At 37.7% G+C, this 21,387-nt stretch overlaps 4 protein-coding genes and 1 long non-coding RNA gene across 5 annotated transcripts; 1 reads left to right on the top strand and 4 right to left on the bottom strand.

Moving 5' to 3' along the window:
• Positions 1–52: 52 nt before the first annotated feature.
• LOC149737316 (uncharacterized) lies at positions 53–2,804 on the bottom strand. The gene is made up of 3 exons (XR_016384553.1): positions 2,682–2,804; positions 1,981–2,105; positions 53–1,717 (listed from the first exon to the last, which is right to left on the bottom strand). It is a non-coding gene; the product is annotated as an uncharacterized LOC149737316 (long non-coding RNA).
• Positions 2,805–3,877: 1,073 nt separating this feature from the next.
• On the bottom strand, positions 3,878–6,982 carry LOC149737315 (uncharacterized). The gene is made up of 2 exons (XM_089873912.1): positions 5,895–6,982; positions 3,878–5,838 (listed from the first exon to the last, which is right to left on the bottom strand). Exons 1-2 carry the CDS (start codon positions 6,662–6,664, stop codon positions 4,545–4,547), a joined length of 2,064 nt encoding a protein of 687 aa, XP_089730038.1. The 5' UTR covers positions 6,665–6,982; the 3' UTR covers positions 3,878–4,544.
• Positions 6,983–7,128: 146 nt separating this feature from the next.
• LOC149737314 (uncharacterized) lies at positions 7,129–9,626 on the bottom strand. The gene is made up of 2 exons (XM_089873910.1): positions 8,845–9,626; positions 7,129–8,786 (listed from the first exon to the last, which is right to left on the bottom strand). The coding sequence occupies exons 1-2, from the start codon at positions 9,591–9,593 to the stop codon at positions 7,259–7,261; spliced, it is 2,277 nt and encodes a 758-aa protein (XP_089730036.1). The 5' UTR covers positions 9,594–9,626; the 3' UTR covers positions 7,129–7,258.
• Positions 9,627–9,696: 70 nt separating this feature from the next.
• Positions 9,697–12,097, bottom strand: LOC149737313 (uncharacterized). The gene is made up of 2 exons (XM_089873914.1): positions 11,474–12,097; positions 9,697–11,415 (listed from the first exon to the last, which is right to left on the bottom strand). Exons 1-2 carry the CDS (start codon positions 12,082–12,084, stop codon positions 10,395–10,397), a joined length of 1,632 nt encoding a protein of 543 aa, XP_089730040.1. The 5' UTR covers positions 12,085–12,097; the 3' UTR covers positions 9,697–10,394.
• Positions 12,098–17,368: 5,271 nt separating this feature from the next.
• Positions 17,369–21,351, top strand: LOC149737312 (vinculin-like). Its single transcript, XM_089873908.1, has one exon. It carries the CDS (start codon positions 17,454–17,456, stop codon positions 20,640–20,642), a length of 3,189 nt encoding a protein of 1,062 aa, XP_089730034.1. The 5' UTR covers positions 17,369–17,453; the 3' UTR covers positions 20,643–21,351.
• Positions 21,352–21,387: the final 36 nt, after the last annotated feature.

Raw genomic sequence — 21,387 nt, 5'->3', positions numbered from 1 at the left:
GAGTTGTAGAGCAACGGTTCTCTTTTAAATAAATGAAATGAATGAATAACACTTGATGTGAAACTAATAACGTAGTACGGCATATAAACAGTTCACATAGGAAAATAACATAAGGACCAAATTAGGCTTAATTAACACGTTAGAGGTAACCAATAAATAATAATACACGTACCAACTTGTTAGGCGATCAGGCGGAATGAAATCCACAATGGTGATTACACAATGTCCAAACAAGCAATGTACTTTAACTTAATCACTGTAAATAGCATCACAATAATCACTTTTATATAAAGATGTAAACTGATTGGTACATCACTATTACTGCACATAAAAAACTACTTAATTGCTTCAGCTTATGGCTAGTACGTGGCTATAACGCAATACTGTCAAACATGGTTTCCTAATATCCAGACATTACTGATAACACCATAGATACCTAAACATATAGATAGGAAACTGAAGATCACGTGACAAACAACTTTCATCGTTTACAGATTAATTTATGCAGTATTTAATCAGATATTGATTTCATATCATTTACAATAATGTTTCCCACATTTTGTGCAAATTTTATCAACTAATATACCATATATTTAAATATATCTCCAAATAACCGGTTTAGACAGGTCACGCTTGACTGAATCCGTGCTCGGGCAAATATCTGTAATATTAACGCTGATGACCGTATGTGCCAATACGGTATGCTGTTACCTATGTGTCTAATTTTGTGAGATATATATGTTACTGAGTTTTACATTTATGTATGTTACTTTTTATGTATGATATGTATGTTGCCAAGTTTTACATTTCGCGGGTACAGGCCTTTATTTGGTTACCTTTAGAAGAGTTTTAGTAACATTTAGGGTTTTAATCGTGGGCATTCATGGCTAATTAGGGAAGAGGGAAAGATAAGGCAATGGTAGCATTTGAGATAGTAAGTATCACATTTTCCTGTGTTTGTAAGAATTGCAGCTTTGCATTTTATAACCCAGAAACCTTAATAGCATATAGACAAGATAGTTTTAAAGCAGATAGTCATTACATACAAGAATATGGCTTATAAGTTATATAAGGAATATCCTCATTTTTGTATACAAGCTGGAGAATCACTAGGCATGCCTCTGCATTTAGGCTGCACAGCTGCCTATTAAAGTGATAGATGTTATACAGTACCAACATGTATATACAAAGCAGTGATATTGATGAATGAAAGAAAATATAAATTTGAATCTCATTTTATAATCCTTTCTGTACTGGTTTACTTTTTCAGAGACACTAGAATACATTAAGGGTTAATTAATAAAGCCATTCAGTACAGCTTGCACCAGCAAGAATTACTCGTCACACAGTAATTTATTGGATTAATGGAATTTAAACCCAGTGCTTTGTATCATCCAAATTTAAATTTCGAACTATTCACTTACAAATTTTATTCACTTTATAAAATAGAAACCACTAATAAGTACTAGATCAAGTGACGTGGGTTTATATTTTTACATTCTTTGAAAATGACCAGGTCCAGGAATATGATACTTTTTTACATTTTTAAAGGAAATAAAAGTTCAGTCACAATTTTGCAAAATCTTTGTTTAAAAGTAATTGTTCATTGAAAGTAGTTGTCACAGATGTCCAAGCTTTTTTGTGCCGTAAGAAGTGTTATCACCTTAATTTGTTTTATCGTTTCTCGTTGCCATATCACATTCACACCCAACCCAACCTGCAAAATATTGGATCAGTGTTTTTTCTTATCATGTTTCTCAAAAAAATAAATCTTTGCAATAATGCTTCAGCAAGTTTTTTGTTATGACCATTTACAAAATATTCAAAGATAGCTGCTGAGACATCCTGACTGAATATACCTAAGTGCTACCAAACTACCAATACAGATGTATTTAGACCATTGGCTGGACGATCATGCACCACCTCAGTCTTACTCTTAAGAACACAATTATTTAATATTAATCTTTCACCAAATCTAACCTCTTTAAACGTTTACTTGCCAATCCAAAAGATATTGAACAAACTTCGTATTCAACCAGTCTAGATGATCATCATTTGCAGAATAAATAGAATGATTCACAGAACAAGTTATTATTTTACACCACCTGTAAAATGTTGGGATTGAAATTATTACTTGTCCATCAGTAAGATCAACTCTGTAATTCTATCAGAGTAGGTGTATCTTGATGCAGAGTCTTTCCTACATTCAAACCGAGAGCGGAAAGTCATCTACAATTTAGTTCAATATGAACATTTGACACTCTCTTTATTCTAGGTGGTACAAATTCTGCATGTGGGTCCATAAAATGGCTTGGATAAGTAGGCTACAAGTCATTGTAAGTGGTCTGAAAGCTTTAAGCTAAGTTACACTTGAATTTAATGTAATTACCCCAAGTGAATGGACATTAAATGGCTTGGTCAGTATGGATTTGGTGCAATGAATTTTGCAGGCAAGTTCAACAAAAGTACAACACCAAATTTAATTGTTTACATGTAGACTGTACATTGATGTCTTCTCGCTTAAAATGTGCCTCACAGATAGATGGCCTGTACAAATAGTTGTACAACTACGATTTTAAATCCATACATTAATAAATAAGTTGTCAGTCATACAATATACAAAAATAATAGCTAAAACAAGTTGTGTAAATACTCATTAGTCATAAAGAACAGTAAAGCACCTTTCTCTGTGCAACATATCTTTCTCCTTTCGCGGGATCAGAGTTCCGGTAAGACAAAATGCACTGCCAGTTCTTTACGGTGCCTTCTCTACATGCTTGATGCTTGGCCAGATCGGCTCCCAAATAGGGACGTTTGGAAATGTTGCTCCTACACTCATAAGAGCAACCACGAATACAGCAGTGCGCTATTTTTGTAATACTGTATTTGTGCGTCTGTATAAACAACAAACTGTCAAAATCTGCATAAGACTGCAATTCAACGCTATTAAGAAATCGGAATTAGCACGGATTCACTGAAGCGTGACCTGTCTAAACTTTTTCGCCAGTTTCGTATCTATATGTTTAGGTATCTATGATAACACAACGTGGTTCATAACAAAGAACTGCCCACGTGACCGGGTAATCATGACAATAAGCATAACATGGATACGAAGTAACGATTGGATGAAAATATAATAACTCGCTGTAACAAATATATTGCTTCTATTGTCTACTTTATTTCATATGTGACAGGGGACTATGCAAGGGCAATAAGGAGGAGTCTGTGTTTTGACCCCTCTTTTAGGCATAAAATCGGTTTACCCTGTTGTTAGTTGTCTATACAAACAAGCAGAGCCAAAGTATATTGCATTCACCGCATTAAATAATGAGTTTGCTATGTTTGACAACTGTAGGTGTGATTGCATTTATCAATGTCAGATGTAATGCAAAATTCAAAAACTATTACACATATATATGTAAAATTTAAAAACTGTTATGCTAATATACACATATGAGTATACTAGGTAGGATAGCATAAAACATATACATTCATTCATTTATAAAAAAGAACTAAACCAGAGTTGCCCAATTAGCCAACAACGTCTAACCTGTGACAACTATATGAATAAACTCCAGATTCCTGTACCTCTTCATTCATTTATCTACATTTGCAATTACTACTATAACTCAAACAAAACTAATTTGGCCTTTTTAAACAGTGACCAAAACCACTCTAATAGAAAGCTGTGGGTAATTTTACCATGCTACAATAGAATGGTCAACGACCTATATATTGACCATCATCATGCAAGAGCTACACAACTTGTTAAGGTAATTTGTCGCTTATATCCTGGGCTGGACTCGAACCCAGTACCTCTCTGCTTTTTCTACATTGGTGTTTCTACAAGATTTATACAATTAATTTTGCTCACGAGTTACTAGGCCTGGTGTATTTCGGCCACTTTGAAAACTATAAACAGTGACCATTGGTACTTACACGTATGTTGTGTACAAAGTTGACATTTTTAAACTTGACTTTATTCTTTCAGTGGCAGAAGGTATTAGAACAAGTGTATGTTAAACTAAAGCTAGGAGATGGAATTTTCCTTCTTTGCAATGTTTTACATTTAAGTTAAGTATAACCTACATATGTTCATGTTTTTTTATTTGTTTGTTGGTGATTTGAACTGCTGTGTTTGTACAGTTTATGTATAATACTATATGTTGGTGTTATTCCTTTGTTATCTATATGTCATAGGTGCATAGGCGTATCATTAGGGATAACTAGGGTGACGTATCACCCCAACTTATATTCAATGACACTTCTATTAGCATAATAAATTATTTGGGGATATATTTAGTTGAATATATTGTTACAAAAACCAACAACAAGTAAAAATAAGACAACAAAATCTGGAAACAAATTAACACAAGTGGAAATGGAATTTTTTAGTTTTGTATATGTAGTACTTCACATGTTGGTAGTTTGTCTTTCATTTACTGTGATAAAGCATGCCAGCCATCCACAGTATGCGAATATCATCCTGCCGAAAGGGGTCAAAATATGGAAGGACATAGGGCTTTAAATCTTGCGAAGAATATTTATTTACTGCCATCATGGATATTGAGATGATTTAGGACGGATAACCGGAACTTGTCTGATTGAACGTTAATCTTAAAAGAGTCGAACCCGGTCAAGTGGTAACTGTTGTTGGATTCGCTTGGGTTTTGCGAGGTACTTGGTAGCGGCACTAATTCAACAGTTGGCAAACTTTTCTTTCGTGTGTGTTGGCTGGTTCTTGTGAATGTTAAACTTGGCATTGAAAGTCTTTTACGCGTGTGGCGAATGTTGGATGTTATTCTGCCCCACCAAGAAGCAATTCTACAATCACAACAACCTTGTATAAACAACACTTTTAACGCTTTTTTAAATCTATTGTCACGATAGCTATAAATGAAGAAGTTCCACAAGCTGTTGCACACGAGGACTAAAGTTCCAAAAAACTCTGCTGTGTTGGAAGCTGTTGCGTCGTCAACGTTAAAATCCCTTGGTGACGTATTATGAATGGATGGTAGAAACATCTGGCAACAAATTATGGTAACGATCGGTAGAAGGCTGATGCTGAACATGCCAACCATGATCACCAAGGTACGAGCAAGACGTACTTCTAAACTACCTTTGTCATTCCTGTTACCACTTAAATGGCGATCACGGAACTTGTGTTTTCTTGCATAGCAAAATGTAGCAATACTGATCACCCACATACTGATGACTGGAAGTAACAAACCAGTTAAATAAATGACCGTCCCAATCTGCCCCTCCATGTGCATTAAAAAGGAAACACCAGGAACATAATTCATCTTATCTGTAAATATTGGGAGCAGGGAAAACATTGACGCAACGAACCAGACACCGATTGAAGCTTTCGTCGCCAAGATCCGCGCATCTTCTTTCTTGTAATGAAGTGGTTTGTATACCGCCATCATGCGGTCAAACCCAGCAATATTCAAGATGTAAATTGAAACAGAGAATGAAAGACTAGTGAAAAATCCCACAAAGTATCGATAGGAATAGGGAAATTGGATTTCTAGCTGGTAAACTGGGTCGCTTCTGTAGGTGGAGAATGTGACGTTCTCATGAACAATTGTAACATTTTCAATGCTGCCACTTTGATAAGGTGTCCATATTTGTCTGTACAGTGTGCTTATTGCAGTCGGCAGGATTATAACACCAGCTATAAGATCGGCAACCGCCAGCGATATTTTATAAATAGCTTGGCTGTTCCTGAGACGAGGGTTCATCCCGTACACCAGAATAATGGTGGAGTTTAAAGTAGAGATTGTCACAGCAAGGAGTAAACAAAGCCAAAGTATAAATACAACAGCCGGTCTGCATCTGTAATATAATTATGGTTACATTCATAACCAAATAAATCAATATGTTTTAATTACCTCTCTGGCATGCAATCCCATGCCGATATCGCAAAATGATCGACCAAACGTTTGTTAAACCCGCACCAGATCACGCCGCATGTTGGAATACTAAACGTTAGAATTTCCATGAAGTTACCGAGTTTTGTTTCTGCTTCGTATGTTGCGACTTGTACACACGGCTGCAAACTTTGTTCAAGCGTTAGATTCGTATTTCCAAGTTGTTTAACTAATCTCAACCAGGAAGGAGAATGGTGTCGGGTAGCTAAAGGTCCTGTAACTGGAGCAAATGTAGTTAGTTGTTCTGTGTAAACTGGTATCCTGTTTTGTCGTAGGACAGCTGCAGTATGAGGCATTGCGACACTTATAGTATTATTAAGTATTTCCGTACATGAGGACTCGAGATTTTTTGTGTCGCAATATCGCTCATACACCAGGGCAGAAAAATGATCGAAAACGAAAGTTTTTCTCTCGCATATACTTTGGAACTGTGGGCATTCTAAAGCTGCCAAGACGTGAAGGAAAGTGGTGAGGAAAAATCGGCCAGTCGACCAATTCCGATTGTAAACGGTAACTGTGTCATTGCAGCATCGGATGCGGTCAATGTTGGGTAAGCTTGATGTGACCACTTGGGATATTGCGATGCATGACGAAATCGAACTTTGATTCAATTGACCTTCGTTGTAAAACAAGCTGATGTTTTCAGCTGCTGCAAAACTCACACTACAGAATAAAACTACGTATAACACTATGTTCCACATCTTCTGTACCACACAACAGCAACAAAACATAAACAACAGCCTTTACAACAGGACGTAATAAATTCTTACAGAGAGTCTTACCAGCGAACTATATATAAGCACCGTTTTTTAGTATTTATATATAATCCCACAAGCTGCCTTTTACTGTAACTTAAGTCAGCTTTTAAATGACGTTTTCTTTCAGTATGTTTAAAAGATTCTTTTTATGCTGGTCGTGATATTTATACACTGTAAGTAACCATTAAAATATCTGACCCTAGACGGAAATCTATTTTCTAGTCATTTTATGATAAATTTAAACCAAAATAGCTGTCGTTTTATTTTGGATTTGGTTTCCATTTACAAGTGTTACTCGTGCACGATTATGAAACATGACGTCAGCTTAATATAATTTCCCTTAAATTGCTGCATTAGTTGCATCACGTTTCGTGGTTGCTACGAAATATATTTAATCAGAAAGTTTGTTTGCGTCATTTATAAAGTAAACAGCAATCTTCCAACCTATGGTTTAATTGATCTTTATACGTTTGCCTGTTGCACAAAAAATAATTCCTCAAATACAAAACAAATCGGTTTAAACACACCATGTTGGAATATAAACTGTACGTTTCATTAATGAGTCAGTTACACTGGACTTGTCACCACCTTCCCTTCGTCATCCAATTCAATAATTTCATCTTCAATATTATCAACCACAGACACCAATAGTCGGTCAGCGTTGCAATTAATCGCGAAGGATTGAAATATCGAGTCGTCCGTCACATTATCTTCCTTTGTTTCCTTCTGTTGTTTTTGTAGTCCTTTCTTCTTCTCGTAGATCGGCTGATAAGGTTTTATTTCCGATGACGATTGACTTGCAACAGCTGTTTCGGTGCTTTTGTTTTTTTCGGTTTTTAATTCAGTTGTAGAGCCTGCAGTTGATCGGAAGGCTGACGTTCCCCCCGAAGACAAAGCTTCAGATTTTGCCGTGCTGGAAAACTTCGTCATAGCAGTGACGTCACCAGATGAACTTTTTTTGCGGCCAGCGGCGCTTGAAAGGGCGAGGTTTGGTATGGAGGATAATCTACGTCGGCCATCGTGTGCGACTTGTTGCGCACAACCCAACGTTGTCAACCAACAATCAGCTGCTCCAGTTTTCTTCGCCGCTTCCTTACATTGTTTCTTTAAAGCTGCTTTGAACTCCGTGTTCCGTGCATTGTAAATAAAGAAGTTCCACAAACTGTTGCTTGCCAGAATCATAAAGGAGAAAAACTCAAACGCGATAAAGACTGATGCTCCTGATACGTCAAGGTATTCCGGTAAATTGTAATACACACTTACCGTTAGGAAGGTTGCGATTGTAACGATTGCTGCGGGCACCAGGTTAAGTGTGAACACGCCGACCATAATGGATAAAGTTCGCGCCAATCGGGTTTCAATTGAACGAGATTTTTTTTTAGAATCTGACGTTAAATGACTGCTTGCCATGGCGTGTTTCCTGGTCATATGAAACGTAGCAACACTAATAATCCACATTGCCACAACTGGTAGAGCAAACGCAATAATGTATAAGATTAGAGCGCCGGTGCCAGCCGACGAAACGAGGAAGGATGCAATTAGTGAATATCTGAGTGATGAAACGTAAAGCGGCAAACTACCACATATTATTGTTACTATCCAAATAACGACACATATTCGTTTGGCAAACATTTTTGCTCTGTCCTTCCGGTAGCGTAGTGGCCGGTAAACAGCGATAAGACGATCAACTCCAGCAGCAGTCAGTGTGTAAACAGATACTGCGATTCCCACCGTCGTAAAAAAGCCCAAAAATGACAAATATGATACTGCAAATATTTCGGTGAATTGATTCCGTATCCCACGCCCTTGTACCGAGCTTGGCGAGCCATCCACAACCGAGTAACCGAACACAGTTTGTTCTTCACCAAGCATGTATGGTGTCTTTACCAGCATTAATATAGAATTAGCAGATGCTGGAAAGACAATGGCTCCGATTAAGAAGTCGGATAAAGCGATGGAGAATTTGTAAACGGACTGGCTGTGGTGAAGTGCCGGGGTTCTCCATATTACAGCAAGTATAAGAATATTGCCCATGGTGATGAAAATGGCAAATAGGATGCAAATTACTATAATAACGGTGATACCAGAGCGACACCTGAAAGTATATACAGCATATTATATAAGCTACACAAATGTGGAATGCACCAACTTACCCTATAGGCATGCATGACCATGGAGAGATCCCACTTCGAGTTAAACTTGCGTTGAACCCACACCACACAACCCCGCATGTGGGAACGTCAACACTAACCATTTCTTGAAATTCACCAAAGTTATGTTTAGTTGCTTCATACATGGCAACTTGTATGCAAGGATGAAGGGCTTCTTGAATGGATAGCGATGCATTACGTAGTTGTTTGATGAGATGTGACCAGTTGTTTCGTGTATAATTAGTGGTTTGGTTGGTTGGCATGTGTGTCTTCTGTAGTGTGGAAGCCAACGTGTCATAACAGGTTGATTCAAATGTGTTCTTGTTGCAGAAGTAACTATATACAAGAGTAGCGTACGGATGGAAGTTGTAGGTCTTGTTTCGACATTCCTCTTTAAACTGTGGGCAACTCCATTCACTCAATGTTTCGAGATATCGGGTAAGAAATTCATTTCCGTTTGACCAAAACAAACGATAAGCCTTCACCCTCACTTGACAGCACTGCAAAACTCTTGTTCTATTTCCTACCGTGATCCCTGGTGCGTAGTTACATGGTATGTCTCCTAATGTGTTGTTCGTTAACAGCGGGGTGGTTGCCGACATATTGCCCGTTAGGTTCGTGCTTTGTTCCAAAGTAGACGATGTTACATTTGAATCTGTCTCGGCACATCGTAGTAGCAACAAAACGACGCTTACAAAACTTAATGTTATACCTTGTGCTTGCATTCCTCTGTAATTAAAAAATAAAATCATTTTAAACCGACATCTTTTTACTCTCTTTGTTATGCTGTGTTATAACTTTCCAGTTAGTGAATGTATGAAGCAACACTTTGCGTATTCAATTCTTACTGTGATTCATCTCACCAAAGGAAACGAACATGGGATGACTAAGTGCTATGATAAAGACGTCAACATGAAATCTGTTTCACTCCGAGCACGTTTCGTATATTCAGCACAGCTATTGCGTTATGACGTATATACTTATAAAACGATAAATTCTCATCGTTTTGTTTTGATCCAATTCTTGGTATAAACACAAGCTTACTTAAATAACTTTGTATGTTTATATATTTATATAAAACAGTAATATAATAATAACTTTGTTTGTCTCTACGATTACGATGGCCAAACGAAAAGATAAGATCTAGCAACAAAACAACATGTGTTAAAACACGCTTGCAGTTAAAACATATAGTACTATGGGGAAACCGGACACCTTTGACACATAGTATCCAAGTATTCGGATCGTGTTTTAAACAATTTACAATGGTTTATGGGAGTCGTGAAGATACGGTTTTATAATTCTTTGACTGTTTTTTTTTTGTTTATTTCCGAATGGAACGGGAAAATATAGGTAAAATGGTGTCCCATCTTCCCCAACTCTACTATTTACATTTGTTTTAAAATAAATCAGCGAAGAAAGTAATATTTGTATTTGACCCTAAATGAAAGTAATTGTGCAACAAAAAACTAATTTAACTGTTGGCTTTAATATTAAAATGTTTCCAAATGTAGGACTGACGTAAACCACACCACGGCTGTTGTGTTTGAGGTTCATTCACTTGCACGCGTAGTTACGCCTGACATGAGACTTGTTAATGCATTTCTAAAGTTTTGGTTCCGTCGATAATAAATCCAGAAGTTCCATAGACTGCTCGTTAGAAAAATAATTAAGGCGACGTACTCCGCTGAGAAGAAAGCAATCGCCGATTCCACAACAAGGTTCTGCGGCTCGTTCACGGATACATGCGGAATAAACGGCATTAAGGTAACCACAAGTACCATCGGTAGTAAACTAAGTGTAAACACACCAATAATAATTGCAATAGTTTTAAACAACCTGGATTGACGATTCATATTTGTGAGGTTACTACTTGTTGAATTCATACGTTGCATTGTGGCAATCCTTTGACGAGTAATACAGTACGTCGCAATGTTGATAACCCACATTAAAACTAGTGGGGTAAACAGAAATAATATGTAAGTAATGTTTGTTTCGGAATCATCCAAGACGAGACGGGAAACATCAAAAGAATATTTCCAACCTGGAACCACAATTGGAAGGATTGCGTAAACAACACAAATTATCCACAGTATAGCACACCACCACTTTGCAATGCGCATTGCTCTATGCTTCAGGTGCCACAGTGGTTTAAATACTGATAAAAGTTGGTCTAATGCAGCGCCTAGCATTGAGTATACGTTGGCCATTAAGGATATAGTTGTGACAAAACCCACAAAGTTTAAGTACGATTGGGATGTCGCATCCGCTCTGCTGCCAACCATACCCCTCATCGTAACTGATTTGTTGATTTCCCAAACACTGGTAACATTGTAAAGCTCACCGGGACTTATCTGGTGCGTTAAAAGTTTCAAGACGCTGCTGAGAACAGTTGGTAAAACGAATATACCGACAATCAAATCAGCAAAGGCGAGCGACATCTTGTATATGTACTGACTCTTACGCAGACTTTGGTTTGTCGCCAGAACGAATATAACGATGGCATTCAGAAACACGATGAGGAATGATGCGACTGATACAACAACAGTTGTAAGGATGGTCTTGGTTTGGCATCTGTTTGAATAAAAACATTTAATTTTATTTCATCAAAACAATATCAATGCATATTTACCTTTCTGTAAGGCAGGTCCAGGAAGACACAGGGTATCGGTTAATGGCGACTTGATTAAATCCACACCAAGCGAACCCACAGAACGGAACATTTACTGCAATGACTTCTTGGAAATCTCCAAAATGAAAACCTTCTTGTTCAAACAAAGCAATTTCAACGCAAGGTTGTTTAAGTTGTTGTAATGTAAGCGTAGATGAATCGAGTGTTTGAACAATTGTGGTCCAGTTAGTTTGGTTTGAAACTTCAATGTTTGCAACCCCAACAACGACATCTGTGCATTTCTCCTCTAACATGGTGTGGTTGCAGAAGGAATGGTAAACTAACTCACTAAATCTGGTCATTGCAAAAACTTTATCCTGACACGCTTTTGTATATTGACTGCAGTTCCAGTCCTTCATTATGGACAGATATCGTGTTATATAAAATCCGCCAGTATACCACATCTCCTTGTATGTTTTATCCACGCTGTCACAACAGTGCAACTCATGCTCTCGACTTCCTAGTGAAATACCAGGCGCAAAATCACACCGGATATCATCCATAGCTTCATTCCCTCGTATTAACCATACGAGTTGTAACACAACGAATAGCACACACATTTTAACATCCATGTTCTGCAACTGTCTTACTAAAACAGGAATAATATTTACCAATAAATAATCTTATAATATAATTGAAACATTAGACGTAAACACCCTAACCCTGAAATCTCATACACGCATTTATCTCATTTGTCGCAATCGCATTAACACAACTTCATCGTTAAATTTAAAACTTTCGTTTTATCTGACGATTCATAGCTTTATTATTTATATTCTGACGTTGTAAAAGGAAAATTCAAAGAAATTTTTTCAGAGAAGAAAGTTTATAGTTTTTCTGTAAACAAATGTTTCCCCACTAAGTTTTTATTGGTTATAAGCAAACATGGTGATTGGCTTGACGGTTGCAACTTATGTAGGGGCAAGTAGATTAGCGGGAATGTATAGGAAAGGTGGTTTTAACTTATGGACGCGATTTCTCGACTGGTTTAATGCGGAAAACGTTTTATTTATTATTCTAAGAAATAACGAGTGTAATTTTCTACGTAGTGTGCTTACATTAAAATGCGCAATATACTGAAGATATATAGGTCGTCATAAAGTAACAAAGTGGTAAAAGCCAGTTTTCCTCTCATACCATATGGTGGTTAATTGGTTAGTATTCACTGAATTGGTGGTTTGTAACATTTTTAAACAAATAAAACTTCCAGTTCTAAACCAGTCAAGTACGAAAAGATTCTTGTAAGACCAATTGAGCTTTTTTTTAAAGATATTCGGTTGAATGCGGTGAACCAGGAATTCTACAAGCGTTCGTGGATACATTAAGGACCAATAAGTTTGGTGTAAAACCTTCATAGCATATCAAACATATATATTGTGCAGTGCAATACCGGATAGCTGATATTTTTGACCATAAGCTTTGAGAAGTTTGTGGAATATGGAAGATCTTCCAGCAATAAAAATACTTTTTGTTTTAATAAAAAAGATTTAAACGAGATATAGACTTTGATCGTTTTATTCAATTTTTTTCCAGCACCTGAACTTTTTTAGAATACTTTTTGTCTATGCAGCGAAGCATACCAGCGCGGTGGAGCAGTGGCTACCACCCTGCCTTTAGCTCAAGGTAACGTGTTCAAGGCTCGTTGCGGCTACCATTTATGATTGTCACACAAAACAAAAATTGCTTCAACCCAGTGGTCACTAATAGGTTGTTTAAATTGTCAGCTGTAAAGAAAGACAATTGCCCTCAAAATTACATACGTGGTAACTTGTAAGCAGCCACAAGGTGTATGAAACAGAACACCCGTGTTATAACGACTGTAGTTGCCCCGCCATGCGAGGATAAATAAGTTACATACGTGGTAACTCGTAAGCAGGCACGAGGTGTATGGAACAGAACACTCGTGTTATAACGACTGTCATTGCCCCGCCATGCCAGGATAAATGAGTTACATACGTGGTAACTTGTAAGCGGCACGAGGTGTATGAAACAGAGCACCCGTGTTATAACGACTGTCATTGCCCCGCCATGCCAGGATAAATAAATAACATACGTGGTAGCTTGTAAGCGGCACGAGGTGTATGAAATAAAACACCCGTGTTATAACGACTGTCATTGCTCCGCCATGCCAGGATAAATAACATTCATTCGTTATGTTTTAAAGGGAGTCAATTGATTGAGCACGAAAGAAATTTACATAGCTCAAGCATTGACATGCGGCTAATATTAGTCCAACTGTTTTTAATTGTGTATTGTAGGTTAACGAAATCCAGAGATGTTTAAAAGTTGAGTGAGACTTTGAAACATCATCTCAAAGTCAAACCAGCACAACTAAAATATAGACGTTGTTGTGCAAACGGGACAAACTTTTGTTACAACATCGAATCAATTTCAACATATTAACAATCACGTTAGTAATATTAATAACAGAACAACATATTTATGTTTGATCATTTTAAAGTTCATGTTATTTCAGAGGAACATTCATGAAGTGCGTATATAGGTTGGGTTTAAAACATGGCGCCCTCTATAACAGGCCTGGACACCGTCGGCGCCTCTCTCGAAACTGGAGGCGGATGGTTTTGCAGCGCTTGTACGAATTGTAGACAGTTTTAATGAGTTATTTGACGAATTATCGCATTAGATAGTGTTTGCTCTAAGTTCTAGCAGTTAGTACACTATAAATGCTTTGTTTTTTTTTATTTAGCTTGCGTGTATTATGTTTATGATTGACCACCAGTGTGAAATCTTAACTGAAGCTATGTTTGTTTAAGACACACAAGCGTTTTAGCAAAACTTTTCTAACTATAAATATTCTCTGAACTACAAGACCTACCACTTCCCAGTTTATTTTTGAATTTAAATAGACTGCTTGCTTTTCGAAATCCCTTTTTGGCATTTGTTTTTTGTCATATAATCCTAATACTGATCTCAAGAAGGGACCCCTGTCCTGCTCTATCAAAAAAAACTTGAGAAATGATGTATTAGGTAGAATAGCAGGACAGATTGACACAGTCGAGGCATAAGGCTAATCATAGTTAAAGATAACTTTTCCCTTCTTAAACTGTTGAGTTGCACCAAGTCACATAAATTTAGAAATTGTCATTTGAGTTTATTTTTGGTTACATTGTAATTAAAAAAAACACATTTACATTTGTACAATAAAAAGATGAGTCAAATTAAAAAGAAATGCTATCCCTTTTGTGGTTGTATATGCTAGTAAAGGCAATGTCAGTTTTGAAACAGGTTACATGTATAACAAAATCCTTGTATGCAAGATATAGTGGGAAACTAGGAAATCATGTGTATGGCTCAATGGCTGGTTATGTGACAGGTTGTACAAGTGGATATGAACTAAGATGCAGATGATAAAACACCAATTTTCTGTTTACCACATGTAACCAATAGAGGTCAAGATGGCTGCAGTCCATTCCCAGGAACAACATATTGTGTGTCCACAAAAGTTTGTCTCCAACCGCTTAAACAAATATTCCTTCCCTGCTTCCATTATTTCATTTGTAATTTTGTCATCATCCAGTCCAGGAAGATATATCTAGTGTACCTTTATTTGCCATCAAAATTTAAAAGGATTTTCATCATGAATGTTTTTATCTTGCCTTTACAATTATGATTTCTTCTTTGACTGGACAGATGATTGCATTAGGGTTAACCTCATGGGTGCGATTGGAAAATCTTACACCGGCGGCCATTCGTTACCGTACTTAAACACAACTATAAATAACCACTTGTCTACTTTATACACATAATACGCGTAAACTGAATAATAAATTAAACTTTCATACTGTATTAACTGCTAAAACCACAAGCAAATACTATCTAATGCGATAATTCGTCAAATAACTCATCAAAACTGTCTACAATTCGTACAAGCGCTGCAAAACCATCCGCCTCCAGTTGCGAGAGAGGCGCCGACGGTGTCCAGGCCTGTTATAGAGGGCGCCATGGTTTAAAACAATAAAATCTTTGAAAGTGGTTATATTTTAAACTTTTACGTTGTGGTTGATCCAACTTTCTTAGAGAGAGCAAACATTGATGTTCTGACAACAAAGAAATGAAAGTTTAAAACTTCCCAACGAATTGTTTTTTTTTTCTGGATACAATCCATATAATCATTGCATTTGTCAAACTTACAAAATATAATGTTTGTTCTTGATTACCATAATATATATTATGGGAGTATACCTATTGTTTTACTTCAACTAGATTTGATTGGGTTGATAGTATGAAACACAAACAACAATCAATGTTTTATTTTGATGGCAACACGATCTTTGTGAAGAAGTGGAAACAGCACCCATTTAAAGTTCAAAAAGAATTTATGTAAAAATTCGTTTTGTACATTTGTAGTTGTGTATATCTGTGTAACTGAGTTTTTGTAGTAAAATTAGTTTGGGATTTCATTATTGCCATAAGATTGGCAGAAGTGAGTACGTTTGTTAGATTTTATAATTTGTTTTACTCTACTTTTTGTAATATATTGGGATGCTTTTTATAATCTTAATTTTTAGAACATAGGTGTTTATAGTTTTTACTAAACCACGGTTGCAAATAGTTTTGTGTTTGCAGCAACTTGTAGCATGAGAGGCAGGTGGGGATGGCCTTCGTGATGTTGTGGCGCAATAATATAAAAACGCAGACAAATATAGTTTGTTTTAGATATTATACAGACCGTTCAACAACTTATATAACGTAACTATGCGCGTAAAATGTGACATCTGTTACGTCGTAAATCGTTTATTTATGGTAAACACTGAAATCTAAAATATATTTGGCATCACTGACAAACATCCTTGTTATTGCCTTTTATAGAAATGCGAAGTTGTTGCCTCAGTTTGGTTGGATAAGGTGAACGCGGTTATTCCAATAAATGCGGACAATAGTCAAATGTATTGCGCATGTTGATTAGATTAATATAAATGTTGCAAGTATATTATTTAATGTTCTACCAACCGACAGGATGCTTGCGGGTAAATAATTACGAATTATTGGCAGCTTTTTATGTTAGAACGCAAAATATTTAAGGAACATATTAAGATAAAGTATTTTTAGTATGTGTTTGTGGTCAACGCCCACGATGTTTTGATCTCGTGGTTGGTTAGAAGTGGGCACATTTCTCCCGATTAGAACAAGTGACGTAACAACTAACAATTAAATGAAACATGTTTAAATTCCTAGCGAAAGAAAGTAATACCGAATGCAACGCGTGTTTTAACACTTTCTGTCTATGTGCGTGTTTGGGGAAATGGGGTCTGTCACTACAACAAAACAATCCCCACGGTTGCAGCAGTTTATTTATTTCTTTATAAAAAAGTTTAAGAGTTATTAGCTTTTTATTTAAAATCACATACAGATACATTGCGCGCTCGTGTAATTTGACCCCGGCTGTAATTAGATACGGGCAAATTCGCTGATGTTGCGATTCGTTACTTGCGAGAGAGCATGTTAACAAAAAACGAAAAATAATTAAAGAGAAAGCTACGCTGACTATTCTCGTTATCTCTTAATAGCTTCACTTTTTTTCATTTTCAATATTTTTCGTTCTCGCGTGCAACATTATACCAATAACATAAGGCTCGGCGCTCGGTCCAGATTTCAGCTGAGCGCCAAGCGTCAAAAAGTCAGACGCTCGGGCACAAGCTGTTAAGTTCGGGCTCGGCTTGGCACATCCCTAATATTTCACCTATCTTTACAGCCTTAATAGGTTTATGACTTAGTTGAATTTAGGTTATTATTGTATTTTGGATTATAATTTGTTTAAAATTAAAATGTGTTGAATCCTTATCATTGTCTTAAGTCTGTCATATATTTACATATCCCAATGAGGTTTAAAACAGTCAAGATTTATATTTCTTGATTTACAGACAAATATTTTACTTGTGTGAAACCTGTAAATGAACCAGTTTGGTAATATTGAATAAAAATGCCGGTGTTTCACACGAAGACGATTGAACAGATTTTGGAACCGGTTGCGGAACAAGTGTCCCATCTTGTCATCCTTCACGAACAGGGGGAAGATGGCGCGGCAATTCCTTCTTTGATGAAACCGATTCAAGCCGTGAGTGCGGCTGTAAACAACCTTGCAAAAGTTGGGACGGCGCAAATCCAAACATCTAAGGATGAAGTTCTTAAACTTGATACACCGGAGGCGATCAACAAAGTGAAGTCTAGTGCCGACCTTCTGCTTGATTCGGCCAAACTTATTGAGGAAGATGAATATTCAAAGCAAGGAAGGGAGAAGTTGATAGCTGGGTCGAGGGGAATCCTCCAAGGAACATCCGATCTTCTTCTCATCTTTGATGAAGCTGAGGTTCGTCGTATTTGTCATGTTTGCCGCAGAGTTCGGGATTATCTTAAAGTATCAGAAGTTGTGGCCGGGATGGAAGACCTTGTTACTTATGTTAAAAACCTTACACCAGGAATGACAAATCTATCTGACTTGGTGTTGCAAAGGTCCAAGGATCTCACCAACGCTTTGCATGCCGATCAATTGAAAACTGGAGTTGCAGATTTACGGAATCAGTTGCCCAACTTAATATCAAGTATGAAGATATTCGTTACAACTGTAGATGGGAGTGGTGTTGGAAGTGAAGCATCTGTTCACAACAGGCAATATTACGTCAAGAATCTTTCTGATATTATCACAGAAATAATTCGTGTTTTACAACTTGTGTCCACCGATCAGGAGATACTTGTCGACCCAACAAACGTATTACAGTTGAAACAAGTCCGAGACAAGATGGCAAACAATCTGATTGCTGCGAACCGCTGGCTTAATGATCCTAACGCACCTCCCGACACAGCGGATGAACTCGCCCTTCGACAAACCTTGGATCAAGCTCGGGAGATCGGGAGCAAAGCTGGTGGAGCGTTGGGAGCAAAGATAATGGACAAGTGCAACGACATTGGTATTATGACGGAGAAGCTTGCCGCTCTGCGCAAACAAAACAAAGGTAATTCAGCGGAAGCCCGTCGTCTTGCAAATCAAATTCAAACGGCTTTGAACGGTTTGTTGCAAGATGTGGATGACGCATTAAAGAATCTGGAAGAAATTGATGAAGCATTTGGTGTAGTTTCAAGCAAGACGCCTTCTGCTAAGGAATGGCTGGCTGATCCTCAAGCTAAACCAGGACCTGGTACTGGATCTCAAGATATTAGGGATATTATTGGGGCAACCAGGAAGATAGCAAAGAGTTTGGCTACCAATCCCCAAACAGCCAAAGATGCGGCCGAACTAATAAAGATGTGCGATGAGTTAGATGAGTTGATGGAGAAGTTGGATGCTTACAGGGAGAGAGGGGAAGGACATCTACCTGAAGCTAGACATCTTGCGAAGCAAGCTGCAGATAAGATTGGGCAAATCAACGCAAAGATTGGTAAAGCACTCGCATCAGGTGGTTTGCCCCAAACACTGGAAGCGAAGTTGGATGCGGCGAACCGTTGGCTTGACCACCCTGGTGTAGAGGATGGAGGAAAAGGGATGCTGGCCGCTAGGAGTGTTATGAGTGATGCAAGGAAACTGGCTGTGGAATGTGATAATCCTGTAATCAAAGCAGCTTTGCTACAAAATGCTGCAGAGTGTGAGAGTTTGTGTAATCAGCTTGCTGATCTGGTTAAGCAAGGTAAAGGTGATTCACCTGAAGCGAGAAGAATCGCCGAAGAACTCCAGCAGAAACTACAAGAGTTGAAGCAAAACATGAAGTTGGCGGTGATCGGTCAAGTTGCTGATGAGTTTTCAGACACAACAACCGTGCTCAAGCAATTCGTAACTGCCGCTTCAGCTCCTAAGGATGTAGCGGGGCGAGAAGAGAAGTTTGCAGAAAGGTCTCAAGCTCTTACCAAACAAGCACAAAAGTTGGCGAACCTAGGAATACAAGCTGTGGCAACCAGTGAGCTTGGTGCTGAGGAAAAAGTGGCAAAAGCTACACTTTCAGCAAAGAAGATTCAAGAACTTACACCACAAGTTATTAATGCAGGGAAAATTGTTCTTGATTATCCTGAGAATAAACTTGCCAAGGAACATTTGAAAGCTCTCACAGATGAATGGACGGAACATGTGGATGACCTCACTGAGCAAGTGGATGACGCGATGGATGTTGTGGATTTCATTAAAGCATCAGAAGATGGGATCAAGAAAGATCATAAAACTTGTATGAAAGCTCTGCAGGATAACCAACCAACAGTTGCTTTGCCAGCTGCCGGTAACATTGCACGCCGAGCTCATCGTATATTGATGGCAGGTAAGAGGGAGGTTGAGAATACAGATGATGCTGCTTATGTGCAAGAGTTGAAAGGTAACTTAAACAACCTGAGTCGAACCATCAACCCTATGGTACAAGCTACTCGTGAATACGCCAACAATCCAAACTCTAACGCAGCCAAGGATAATGTTAGGGAATGTGATGATCAGTTGATTGCAGCTGTAGCACAAGTGAGGAACACAGTGGAAGCGAGAAGGATCGAACAACAAGCCAAGAATATTGTGATTGAGGAGGAACCTCCACCCGTACCTCCCCTGCCACAGGATTGTGAGGCAGCTCCTCCCGTTCCTCCTCTGCCTGAGGAAGAAGAATTCCCCGAGGAGCAAGAAGAAGATGTCCCGATGATGCAAGCGGCTCGTGAGTTGCATGAGGAGGCAAGAAAGTGGGAGAGCAAAGGAAATGACATCATTGCGGCTGCAAAGAGAATGGCTCTTCTTATGGCGAAGATGTCGCATCTTGTAAGAGGGGAGGAGGGAAGAAAGAGTGATCTAATAGCTTGTGCCAAGGAGATTGCTAAAGCATCGAATGAAGTAACCAGACTTGCTAATGAGGTTGCTGATAAATGCTCTGATAGAAGGATCCGCACAGACATGAAGAAAACATTAGATCGAATCCCAACCATTAGTACACAGCTGCGTATATTGTCCACTGTCAAAGCTGCTTCACTTGGTGATAACATGGATATGACTAAGGAGGAAGAAGAAGCTGCAGAGCAGGCCACTGAGATGTTGGTACATAACGCACAGAACCTCATGATGAGTGTGAAAGACACCGTACGTTCCGCTGAAGCTGCGTCTATCCGGATCCGCACCGAAGCCGGTGTTATGATGAGATGGGTACGCAAGTCATAATCATTGTGCCAATATATACAACATTGCCATTGTTTAAATACTTTAGTTTTCTAAGCAATGCATTTGTCAGCATATTGTGGTTAGTTTATTATACCCTACTAATTATTATTGTATAAATTGGAATATTAATAATATAAAATATACTTGATAATATAAGTGTTACAATATCAAGTATTTATAATTTTTATAAATCATTCACACTTGTAAAACACCCATGATATTGAAGCAACCCCCCTCTTGCACTGGTTCTAACATCTTATCATTGTGTTTCAACATCCCATGAGTTCTTGTGGTTGAATATTATAAATGTTTAGTCAAGAAACTTTTACCTGGAATTAAAAACTGTAATTTTGCGTAATAACTTTTAAAAGATCAAAATATTATTTTAATAAAGCGCTCGACTGCTGTAAGTACATAACACATTTAATGTATTTGGTTTCATTGTAGATTCTGGTGATGTAACTTTTGTTTGCTGCCGCACCAAGCAGTTATATAAAGTAACTTAGATTGTGAACAGTATTAGATGTTTATACGCTGCACTCTATAAAGTTTCAATCGCTGTAAATGTACATTTATTAGGAGTATTGACATTGCTTTCAACACTAATTGTATATAATGCACTAATTTCCATTCAACCAAGACATATAATAATCATGAATGACAAATTATTATGGCTGTTTGTACACTAAGCACATTTATTATTTGCAGATATTTAGACTGTGCTAATATCTTGGTGTTCACAAAT

The sequence above is a fragment of the Ciona robusta genome, chromosome 3 (assembly GCF_009617815.1).
Source record: "Ciona robusta chromosome 3, ASM961781v2".
Taxonomy (NCBI): Eukaryota; Metazoa; Chordata; class Ascidiacea; order Phlebobranchia; family Cionidae; genus Ciona; species Ciona robusta.
This window is presented reverse-complemented; position numbering and strand designations above follow the sequence as displayed.

Bases quoted from the DNA above. Each gene is read 5' to 3' on its own strand.
- LOC149737315 (XM_089873912.1), bottom strand. From the start codon at position 6,664: ATGTTTTGTTGCTGTTGTGTGGTACAGAAGATGTGGAACATAGTGTTA. The intron at 5,839-5,894 runs GTAATTAAAACA...ATTATATTACAG, and splicing joins TGGGATTGCATGCCAGAGAG to ATGCAGACCGGCTGTTGTAT.
- LOC149737314 (XM_089873910.1), bottom strand. From the start codon at position 9,593: ATGATTTTATTTTTTAATTACAGAGGAATGCAAGCACAAGGTATAACA. The intron at 8,787-8,844 runs GTAAGTTGGTGC...ATATACTTTCAG, and splicing joins TGGTCATGCATGCCTATAGG to GTGTCGCTCTGGTATCACCG.
- LOC149737313 (XM_089873914.1), bottom strand. From the start codon at position 12,084: ATGGATGTTAAAATGTGTGTGCTATTCGTTGTGTTACAACTCGTATGG. The intron at 11,416-11,473 runs GTAAATATGCAT...TTATTCAAACAG, and splicing joins TGGACCTGCCTTACAGAAAG to ATGCCAAACCAAGACCATCC.
- LOC149737312 (XM_089873908.1), top strand. From the start codon at position 17,454: ATGCCGGTGTTTCACACGAAGACGATTGAACAGATTTTGGAACCGGTT.